The 12,071-nt window shown below is 41.8% G+C and overlaps 1 protein-coding gene across 4 annotated transcripts in view; it reads right to left on the bottom strand.

The window, feature by feature from the left end:
• Positions 1 to 1,848: 1,848 nt before the first annotated feature.
• Positions 1,849 to 12,071, bottom strand: part of PPP2R2A (protein phosphatase 2 regulatory subunit Balpha) — a 66,795-nt gene continuing 56,572 nt past the window's right edge. For all 4 annotated transcript variants that reach the window (XM_082200506.1, XM_082200505.1, XM_082200504.1 and 1 more), the window contains exons 6-10: positions 11,254 to 11,431; positions 10,573 to 10,737; positions 9,386 to 9,555; positions 8,966 to 9,057; positions 1,849 to 3,360 (exon numbers count right to left, since the gene is read on the bottom strand). In XM_082200506.1, the coding sequence (XP_082056632.1) occupies positions 3,081 to 3,360; positions 8,966 to 9,057; positions 9,386 to 9,555; positions 10,573 to 10,737; positions 11,254 to 11,431 (885 nt within the window). In that variant the 3' untranslated portion in view covers positions 1,849 to 3,080. The remainder of the gene's footprint in view (positions 3,361 to 8,965; positions 9,058 to 9,385; positions 9,556 to 10,572; positions 10,738 to 11,253; positions 11,432 to 12,071) is intronic.

Genomic DNA, 12,071 nt, shown 5'->3' on the forward strand with positions numbered 1-12,071 from the left:
GATTTTCTGTGAAATAACATCATTTGGGGAGACAAAGAAATCTTCAGGCTCAGATGTAGTATTTACTTTTCCCACCCCCTGGACATGGATAGGACCAGGTTCCAAATCTTTGTTCCGTGTGACTATTTATTACCACAAAATACTGCTCAGGAGTGTTTGAGTCACAGATACCAGAATGTGCTTTCTATATGCGCAAACTAAACACAGTTTTAAAGTGGTGCGTAGATTATGTGAATGTCAGCATAGGGCAAAATTGGATGTCACTGGTTAGCAGATTATTTCCTTCACACAGGATCCCTCTGTGACAAGACCAATAATAATCTTGAGGTGTTTGCAGCGGATCGCTTTATAAATGTGCCACTGGCATCCAGCTATCGCCACTCAAGTATTTTCTTTCCTATGGGAAAAGTATTCAAACCACCTTTTTGTGATAAAAGCATACTGATTGTATGGCTATGTCGCAGGTTACTACTAGATGGTCCCTGAGATATCAGCACCACTCTCATGATCAGAGACCCTTTTCAGGTCAAGTGACTTCGTGTCCATTCTCTGCTCCTAATCACTATCAGGTCTTTTATTTGTGTCAAATTTACAATTGTTGCAGAAAGCACATTCATCCAACCTCATTTGTAGGTTCTGCCCCGGTTTTCAAATAACAGCACTGCTGATCCACTGGGTACAATTTATTGAGGTATTGCCAAATTCTGATCAAAAATACTAGCTTTCCACATGCAAATAGATTATGAGAGGTTCATGATCAGAGTAGACCCAACTGTCAAGGGATCCAATCTTCTGAAGACTGCACCATGTCTCATTTTCTCATAAAATGTTTTGGGTCAGTTATCTGAATATTAAATAGCAGAAAGATTCTAGGAGGCTACTTTCAATCCTAACAGTTGAAAGTCCCACATAACTTGTTCAAAAATAAGCATGCAAGATACTACATCCCTAGAAAACAGGGGTTTGGGTCAGTGCAGCAAAAGTTACTTAGGAAAACCTATCCTGAGGCCCTGCTACTATAAAAAAGTTGCTTATTTATTAAACCTTTGTCTTAAAAGTTCAGAAGAAGGATTAAGGAAGTGATTAGAGACTTCTCCTGCCCCCCCTCCATAAGGACCCCCTGCATCCATTCTTGAAAAGCAGTCATGGAGATTCCCAGGGGGTAGCACTTGGGTACTGGAATTATCCTGAAACCAGTACCAGTAACATCAAACCTTTCATTCCAAGATGTTTCCCCATCAATCTTACATGTATTAATCCTGAAGGTTTGGATTCCCAACAGAAACCACACTGCTTGCACAATGTTTAAGATGCGTTCTTAAACACACACATAGTAAACGTGGCGCATAAGCACCTTGCACTCAGCTACATTAGTCAAAAAACACTTTGAATGCATTATAAACATGCAACACCAGGTGGCACCAGAGAGCAAAAGAATTATGTGATTTTTGCATAGCGGTTTCCCCACCTTTTGTTAACGATTTAATTTCTGACTTATTTATAGCATTTTTTCCTGTGTGTATATCCACCTTTAGTGCTTAGATTCTGAATGACATGCAGACAGCTACTGTCATTTATTTGTGGTCTTGAAGCATTTTCTGATCACCGTGACTTTTCAAGTTTGTCTTTAATGGCAGGAGTTTCGAAAAGTCAAATGAAAAAAGGAACACTCATTAGGTAAAACTACATTTCCATTCAAGTTACCAGTAGCAACAGAAATACATAAAATATAGGGATACTCAAGAATGCAGTATAATTTTTAAAATCTATTTAAATCACTTTATATTAAAATTTGCACGACGTACTGCTTAAAAAACAAGAAATTTTAATGACATCTTTTAAAAAAAGAAAATAAAAGAAAGCACTGTCATGTGAGTCTGGATCCTAAACAAGGCATTCAATAAAATTAGGACAAAGGGGTTAACATAAGAAAAAGGTTAGTCCCATAAAACCTTAATTGTAGTCTACAAAAGTTCAACCCCCCCTCCCCAATTCAGACAAAGAGCTCTGTTAACAGAGGAAAAGAGGGGGAAAGGGAAGCATTTACCAATATATGAAATGAATGAATGAATGACTGTTCAATAGAATCCAAGAGATTGTATTTTTTTTAAAAAAAAAAATGCAAACTGCTCTTAAATACTAAAGTGACATTTTAACATTTTCATATAGGAATAAAAAGAACAACCCTTCCTCCATTTCCTAATGAAAAATAATACTGGTTAAAATCAATGCCAAAACATTTTATCATGCGTCAAGTTATTTTTAATAATAAAAAAAGAAATTCATATATAAAGAGGTAGATTAAAAAGGGGAAAAAAGAACAGATTCACCATTCTTTGTCACTTTTATTCAGTAGAATTCCCCCCCCCCACCTTTTAGGATTTTATTTTTTTTTATGCCAGAAATGGCAAAGAGTGATTACAGTCAATTGTTTATTAAAAACATTTTATTCTTTGCAACACAGACCCCTTTGACCCATTTTATGTGCTTTTCACTTTTTTTTTCTCTATGCACCACCACCATGGGGCGGAGGGGAGGGGAACGGGTTTTTTTAAGGGAAAGGAGTCCAGGAGGCATAGGAGGAATGCTACAAGCCACAGCAAGAATGAGCTGTTGTTTAATAATAAAAAAGGGCCACAAATAATACAGTAATGAGGTTACACAATTAAATCCCACACCATGACTTGAAGGCTTTTCCCTGTGGCAGACGTCATCACAATGGAAGGCATAAAAAACTGGAGGAACCAAATGTTGATAATAGTCCAACCGCTAGTCCATTAGGCAAGATGGTGCAAGTAGTCGTTGTGTTAAAAAGTGCCCTAGCCTCACCTAAATGGCTAGCAGACATGGAGAACTCCTCAACAGAGAGAAACCATCCACATAGCTATCTAGAAGAGTGTGTTGTCAAATATGGCACATTTTTAAATACTGGGAAAGATGTGCCACAATGGACTTCTCTCTCTTTCTCTCTTGCTCTCCCGCACTCTTGTTTTCTCCCCTCTATTGTTTACGGGTACAAATGCTAGATTCATCTATCTGAACTATGCAGGAAGTGGACTCCTCTGCTAGGAACACTAGCTCTAATTCACTTTGTCTTGAAATATATACAAGTTGTTTGTAGTGGCTACAGCAATGATATTTTCCTTGGGATGCCAGGCCGTGTGGAGGATTTTCTTGTTGAAGTCTAGGCTGTCAACACTGATCTCATCCTTCTTCCGTTTGCCGCTGGCGCAGACTTTGCGGGGCTTTAAGACGGTGCGGGGCTTATTGTTTTCCCGAGAAGCTTCTAAAGTGATATCCCGCTTTGTGTTCCTATCAAACATTCTGAAGAAGTTGTTGTAGGAGCCAGTCATGACGACACTGAAAGATGGAGAAGACAAAAGAGAGTTTCCAGGTGTGTTTCCTTGCTAGAAGCTTTTACTGCAGTTCTTTTTATTCAGGGAGCTGAATAAATATTCACGGGGAAAGTATCCTATCAAAAATACAATTGCATTTCAACAGCATGGGCACTTAATACATGAGCACAGGAAGCTGCCATATTCTGATCCAGCTAAGTATCAATGCTGATCGATTTCAGTATACTTATCTAGGATCAGCACTGTCTGCACCAGTGTGTCTCTAACTTTGGTCCCCAACTGTTGTTGAACTACAACTCCCATCATCCCTGACCACTGGTCCTGGCTGCTAGGGATGATGGGAAGTTAGAGAAACACTGGAGATGGCAGAAATTGAACCCGGGACCTTCTGCATGCAATATAGATGTTCTAACACTAAGCCTTCTCAGTGCTCAGACGGTTTAATGATTAACTATTTTCATGGTACTGAATCATGCGTGCTTTAGGAAATGGATTTTTGAACAGAAATTTCCAGTTTTACCAATACAAAACAGAAACTGGAACACCAACATGTACAGTTCTTACACTAAATCACCTTGCACATAAAATTAAAGGGAACTGGGATGCCTGCTCTGTTAAACAGCTTTCAAACTGCTAGGTACCCAGTAACACCTCTGCACTGCTTGCTTTTGAGGGACACAGGTGGCGCTGTGGGTAAAACCTCAGTGCCTAGGACTTGTCGATCGTATGGTCAGCAGTTCGAATCCCCGCAGCGGGGTGAGCTCCCGTCGTTCGGTCCCAGCTCCTGCCCACCTAGCAGTTTGAAAGCACCCTGAAGTGCAAGTAGATAAAGAGGTACCGCTTTATAGCGGGAAGGTAAACGGCGTTTCCGTGTGCTGCGCTGGTGCCGGCTCGCCAGAGCAGCTTCGTCACGCTGGCCACGTGACCCGGAAGTGTCTCCGGACAGCGCTGGCCCCCGGCCTCTTAAGTGAGATGGGCGCACAACCCTAGAGTCGGACACGACTGGCCCTTACGGGCAAGGGTACCTTTGCCTTTACTGCTTGCTTTTAGAAGGATTGTCAGAACTTGTTTATCAAACCCTGCAGTGAATGGAGTTCAGCCAAAGGAGCCAGGTAAATTCATGGCTGCAATGTGATGATCCCTGCCAAGGGGATGGGGAACTTTGCCCTCCCGATGATGTGGGACTTGAATTACCATCAGCCCCAGCCAGCACTGTCAGTTGTCTGGGATGATGGGAGCTGTAGTTTAGGAGTAACTGAAAGGCCACAGGCTGCCCATCCCTGCCGTAGCAGTCTGCTGTTACTGGGAAACAGTGAATGCTCTTCAACCGCACATACAGCCATTCCAAAATACCAAACAAACACCACCTCATTGCAACTATCAAAAGAATTAGGATGGCAACATTGAAATGGCTTCTCTCAGAGCTCCAAGAACTGAGAACATCTAGAGGAGTTTGAAAACTGTGTTAAGAATCTGTTCATTTGGGATTCCAGTTCTGCTCTTCCTTAATGGAGGCAGCCCACGACAGCGGGAGATCGTAGGTGAAGGAAAAACAAGGATGATTGAGAGCAAATCATCATTGCAAATTCCACCCAGGGTCGGGGGAACGAGCTTCAATTGTAGTTCGTCTCGGTACCTAGCTCTCGCTCCGGCATGGAATGAGGGGGGCAGGGAGGCACTGAGCCTGGCAAAAGCCCTCCAATGCCGTCATTAAGAAGCAGAGGCTCTCCTGTTAATTAGAACTTAATTGGATTAAAGTACAGGTGTGTGCTGGAAGAGATGAGATCACAAACTGTGGAAAAAATAAACTGCAAGGACTTTAAGGTTTGAATTTGAGATAATACTTCTTTGGTAAAAAAGACGGGGGGGGCTACAGTTTCTTTATTTAAAGCTTTATTCTCTACATTTATGATTTGGCAACCCTCCTCTGAATGTTAGTTCAAATTATATTTGTACAAGTGTGGATGGAAGAACTTGGATTATAAATATGGCATATAACATCAAAGGAACTGTGTGTGTGTAAAAAAAAAAAAGGGATGGGAGGGAAGCTCTATTTTGCAAAAGGTTTACGATGGAAACTTAGAATTGACTCTTCCCCATCCTTTATTATATACAAAGTGAACTGAATAACGCTAAGAGGACTTGGAATTTAATTTAATTGGAAGGATAATCAGCTGGAAAGAAGGATGAAAGGAGTCTGTGAGTTGCCAAGGAACTGGTAAGGTTCTTTATCGAGTCATCTGCAGTCTGACAGTCCACTCTTTTTCCTAGGCTGAGGGGGGAAATGATGACAATAGTTTATTTACTGGGACAGAGAGACCTTTGCAGCTGTTGTTAAAGTTCTTGGTGCAAAACAATGAAGCATGAGACGAAGCGATGGATATATTTCTGGAATAACAATGGGATATCTGCTCCGCCCAAGGCATGGCGGATAACAGCAATAATTGGGGGAAAGAAAGACATAATATCTTACAAGGACAGGACGAAACACCACGGACAGAATAATTGCCACACACAGGAAGAACAATGATCTAGTGTGAGTTCCTCACTTGAAGTTTTATAAATCATTTAATGTATCAAATGGATAGAAGTTATTAATATTGCAGTTGTTGTATAAGGGATTATTATTATGACCAGAATATAATTTAAACTAGTAATATTTTGGAACGCAGAAATAAAGGAAATAATCAAATGATAAAATCTAGCATGTGGGGAGGGGGCACTTTAACTAAATTATATAATTTGGTACTTGAATGATTGGTATTAATAATTGTATTATAAATTGGCATTGTTATAATAGGCTATTATTGGACTGTAAATGAAAACTAATACAAATTTATTCCAAAAAGAAAAAAGAAATCTGTTAATTTGGTTAGGGCATTTTAAATCCCAGGCAACCAGGGCAGCAAATGTGGTTCCTCTTCATTTTGCCAACAACTTTATGGCGTAGGACAGCCTCTGAGATGGCGACTGGCCAAGGTAACCCAGGGAGCTTCACATCCTAGTGAAAATTTGACACTCTTAACTACTACACCCACAGTCCCTTACAGCACTGCCATTCCTATGACTAACTTCATAATTTATTTCCAGGAAGCAGTTCGTGCTATACTGGGAATAGTGATAAGCCCTGTAATCATGACAAAATTATGACGCAGTTGCTAAGAAAATAATTATGATATAATGACATTTGTGTGCCTCTCAGGTATGCCTGACTTTCACACTTCTAAGAGCCAGAAAAGGGTCACATCACTCCTGTGTAGTAGAGCTAGACTAATAAACCTGTCTGATCAGACATCGAATTACCGTATTTTTCGCCCTATAGGACGCATTTTCCCCCTCCAAAAATGAAGGGGAAATGTGGGTGCGTCCTATGGGGCGAATACAGGCTTTCGCTGAAGCCTGGAGAGTGAGAGGCTCTCGCTCTCCAGGCTTCAGGAAGCTCTGTGCAACCCTCTGGAGCCTGGCGCGAAGCCGCGCCGGCCTCCGGAAGGTCGCGCAGAGCTGCCTGCCCTCCCGGGATCCGCGCGCCCCTCCGGAACCCGGCGCCAAGCCGCGCCGGCCTCCGGAGGGTCGCGCAGAGCTGCCTGCATTCCGAAGCCTCGGGCGCGCTGAAGAGCACGCCCGTGCTTCGCACAGCTGTCCGCAAGCCTGGGGAGACCAGCGCGGCTCCCTAGGCTTGTGGATAGCAGGCTGTTCTGGGGGCTGGGGTCGGGGGAAGCTCCCGCGCCAGCCCCGTGCCTGGGGGGGAAATAATTTTCCCCCCTTTATTTCCCCCCTTCCCCCCCAAAACTAGGTGCGTCCTATAGGGCGGTGCATCCTATGGGGCGAAAAATACGGTAGATTGCAGCTCTTCAAGATGTAGGTGGAGAAGCCTCCAGTATGCGGGAAGATAGCCTATCATTCTCCTATGCAATGTTTCAACTTTCAGGAAGGATGTTTTACATTTTAATTAATCAGGCACTCTGGACTGCATTGTCCAGGAAGAACTGCATCATCACCCCTTTCTTTATATTTAAATTCTTTATTTAAATGCATTTCTTTAAAGAAAAAAATCCATCCATATGGAGTATGAAAATTAAATATTGTTCCCTGTTGGCCTCCAGCAATTGAACTGACAGGGACATTCTTATTATTCAGGCTGTAGGAGGCACGTTTGGAGAAGAAAGCAGTAAGTGGAATAAAGATGCACCGCACTTTTAAATAACTGCTCGTGCACATTAGCTTTTAATGCAGCTTTTCTTTCTAGAGGAGGGCACATGGCTTGTATGCTGAAGGTTCCAGGTTCAATCCCCAGCATCACCATTGTAAAGAAAAAGCCTCAGGTAGCAGGTGGGTAGGAAGACTTCCTACAATACCAGGCTGGAGGGATAAATAACCTGACCTAGCAGTTATGGCCCTGAAATGAGAAAAGGAGGCCAAGCACCAAACTGTCCACAGGCAAGGCTGCTTTTAAGCCTGAAAAACTCATGGCACACATAACGATGCACCCATAATGATGATGGAACTACAGCAGGCAATTAATCAAGTCTTTGATTATTTCACCCTTGATTTTTTTGGGGGAAATAAAGGAAATCCCCTCCCTTTATTTCTCCCAAAAAAACCTAGGTGCCTCCTATGGGACAGAGCGTCCTATGGGACGAAAAATACGGTAGTTAAAGCTATGGTTTTCCCAGTAGTGATGTATGAAAGTGAGAGCTGGACCATAAAGAAGGCTGATCGCCGAAGAATTGATGCTTTTGAATTATGGTGCTGGAGGAGACTCTTGAGAGTCCCATGGACTGCAAGAAGATCAAACCTCTCCATTCTTAAGGAAATCAGCCCTGAGTGCTCACTGGAAGGACAGATCCTGAAGCTGAGGCTCCAGTACTTTGGCCACGTCATGAGAAGAGAAGACTCCCTGGAAAAGACCCTGATGTTGGGAAAGATGGAGGGCACAAGGAGAAGGGGACAACAGAGGACGAGATGGTTGGACAGTGTTCTCGAAGCTACCAGCATGAGTTTGACCAAACTGCAGGAGGCAGTGGAAGACAGGAGGGCCTGGCGTGCTCTGGTCCAGGGGGTCACGAAGAGTCAGACACAATTGAATGACTAAACAACAACAACAAAAATTGAAAAACTGAAAAATAAATTTTTGAATGGCTTGGAAACACACACACACACACACACACACACACACAGAGAGAGAGAGAGAGAGTGTGTGTTTTACAGGGGGATTACATGGTAAAAAAATATTTAATGGCATGCATTTGCACAAGGCTCCCTTGAAGCGGGAGGTTGGGGGATTGTTAATACAGTTCATCTGGAATCCACAAAGCATCCTGAGACAAAGCCACATGGCAGGAGACGAGAACAGTAAAACTATGACAGCTGAATGAACGAAAATGACAAGTCAACAAGAAGTTCTTTTCACCTCACTATTTGTACTCTCCCTGCCCCCAAAATAGTCTCCTAAACATCTGGTTTAAGGCAAAAATATGAGCCTGAGATAAGGGAGGAGAGGGAAGCACATTTCATTCAGGTATTGCTCAACCAAGGAAATAGTACTTCAAATCACCAGCTTGCATTCAAGTGCTCAGAAATAAAAGAAAACGAAATAAGTCGAGACTTGCCTGTCTGATCCGTTCCAGCAGCACTCAAACTTGTCAAAAATGCAGTCATTTTCATAAAGTGAACAAAGTTTACTTCTGAGGTATTCATGTACCTAAGGAGGAGGAGACACAGTGGTTGGGCATGACGACAATAAATGAATTGTTCAATATTTTGAGTTTTTAAAAACATCAGTATCTATTATGAAGCCAAATATGGAATTTTAATCATTAAATATAGTACAAAAAATATAGTACATATTTTATTTTCCACTTTTTATTTTTATCTTACTTTGTTCAATTAAATTGTTCCTAATAAAAATCAATTAAATATATATATTAAAAAGGTCTCATCCATGCAGATTCAAGGACATATGTATTACTTAGACATGTACACTGTGATTTCCGAAGTCAAATCTGAGACCCAATATCTTCATAGCATACCTGGTATGTTTCCACAGGTCTGTTTTCCATATTTAAATCCCAAATTTTCACGGACAGATAATCCCTAGTCATCATATATCGACCACTATGGCTGAATTTGACATCAGATATGGAGGAGATGATTTCGGAGAAAAACGATCGGTTGCTAGGGTCTTCTGGCTCTTCAAACACTGCAAGAAGACAAGCACAGTGGTTCTATCATCACATTTCATGAAGATAAACATTCGTTTCTCATGCACATTGAAGCAAAAAAGGAGTAATATCACTACTGGGGATCCCAAATGGATGTGAAGAGAAATTTTACACATTAGTTGCCTGATTGAAAAACAAACAAACCCTGAGGCAATGTTGTTATTTTAAACCAGAATCCTCACAAAGTGAGACAGACCTCCTTACACAGATGCATACATTTCCCAGGAGAGGTGTAAGCGGTTCAAGGTCTCCAGCCAGGCAAACTATGTTTTGTGCCAAAAATATCCAAATCTACCAGCCTACATAGGATCATAGAATTGTAGAGTTGGAGAGGACCCCAAAGGTCATCTAGTCCAACTGCCCACAAACACAGGAATCTCAACTCAAGCATCCATGACAGATGGGCATTCAACTTTTGCAAAGACCATGCAAACTGAACTTTGTAGAATACCTTTTTTAAAAAATGAAAGCAATTTGCTAATAAACATGGAGGGAAGTATGGAGCAAACTGAAGCCTAACTGTCAGCCACTGGAAATAATTCACCCACTCCAAGTCTGGCTATTAAGATCTCAACAAGCACTGCCCACAAACTTTCCAGAGCATCTCTGCAGCCACTGATGGACAGAAGCTTGTTTTCAAAACAACAACGTGAAATCTGAAATCCTCAAAGTGCCAAGTTCTGAAACCGATCTACATCTTTCTAGGCCTTGAGTGAACTTCTACTGCCTTGAATGGACTTGGAGGAACAGTACAGACCAGCTGTTCGCCTCTACCATAGTCTCATTATTATGGCCTGTGTGTTGCTCTGCTCTGCTGAGTGGCAGTGGATAGAAGCAATGATGTTTTTAACTGTACTGTTTCTACAGGGTTATGGCACCCCTTGGGGTTGGCAAGCTTAAACACCCTCGACATTTTCTTGCTTGACTCGTGATTTTCTCGAAAGAGAGAAAAAACAGCAACAAGAAGTTGATTAGTACTGAAAGAAACTACTTACATTTTGAATGCCTGTCGCAGAGTGCAGATGCCCTCATGTCACAAAGACGGATTGTTCCTTTGCTACTGCTGTATACGAATGTGTTACAGCTGTTTGGATGGAATTCTGCTGCCGTTATCACCTCTGTCAGCTCTTCCATGTTGGCAGGCTTAATATCTACAATATCTAGAGATTTATTACGTTAAGGACTCTCCTTTTAGCAAGTTTCACAGCCCCTTTTTTGCACTGTAACCAACCCTCAGGGGAAAGAGATTTCTGGAGAATGCTGCTCTTTAGGTTCCAGTACTATGGGGGAGAAAAACCTTTCTACCTATGTTATCCAAACCATACATATATTCTGTAAATTTCCATCACATTTCCCCATGCTCCCCTCCCCAATAAATAGAACCTTGCCTCATAAGAGGCACCTGTGTCATTTTCTTTGCCCAATTTCACACTTTTCCAGTTCCACAATATTCTTTTCATCCAGTCAACTGTGCACAGTACTCCAAGACGGGTTGTACCACAGATTTATATAATACTGGCAGTTTTGTTTTTGATATGGTCCTAATGTTCCCTGACATGGAATTCATCTTTTTCACAGCAGAAAAAGAAGGAAGGAAGGCAATACTACTCTAAGATAAATCAAATGATCTTCCACCAAATTAATTCAATATAAATACATTTTTGAGAAAAAGATACTAAAACTTCTGTCTGTAATTTCCAGGTGCCACAAGTTAATCCGTAGGTCATCAGCAGACAGGTATGTTTCATAATCACTATTGATGGAGATAGAGTTAATGTGGTATGTATGTGCATTGGCAAATATTCTTCGTGGACTGGCTTCCACCATGAGATCCATGGGCCTGAATACTGGCACCTGCAAAGTACAAGGGAACAGAGACATCTTCAGCAGCGGTGAAGTAGTGGCAAATTCTGAACTGCAGGAACTCATCATAACACACTCCAATGCCCTGTCCCTCCACGAAGAGCTAAAAAATGCAGGCAGCTATGATGAGCTAGATATGCACATATTTATCCACCCCACAAAACAACAACAGTGCACAGTACAATATCCAATTTACTAGGATCAGTTGACAGTGATGGAATAGATGTTTCTAAAATAAATTCAGCTTGTAGAAGAGATCTGGCAAATGATTATGCAAGAAAGTATTACCATTTAAAATGCAAGCATGGAGTACGAACCCCACCAAAGAAAAGGAAGAAAGTGTCCAACCTCTCTGTTTGATTAGTTGACTTCCTCTATGCTAATCTATCACAAACAATAAGAAAACACGATATCACCTTGTTCACTTGCCAGAGCAAGGAGGACCCATCAGTTCACCCCCAGTGCTTCATCAGATGTCACATTCACTCCTGTTATGCAAAAAGTGCCCTGGAGCTGACCTCCCCTGTGTTTCCCTTCCACTGTATCATTGGGGAATGAAGAAGATTTTACGATCTCCAACCGTAAATCTTGAGGGTGGTCCAGCATCAATTCCTTGCATGTATGCTAGATC

This window comes from Podarcis vaucheri (genome assembly GCF_965113315.1).
Source record: "Podarcis vaucheri genome assembly, chromosome: 15".
NCBI classification, from domain to species: domain Eukaryota; kingdom Metazoa; phylum Chordata; class Lepidosauria; order Squamata; family Lacertidae; genus Podarcis; species Podarcis vaucheri.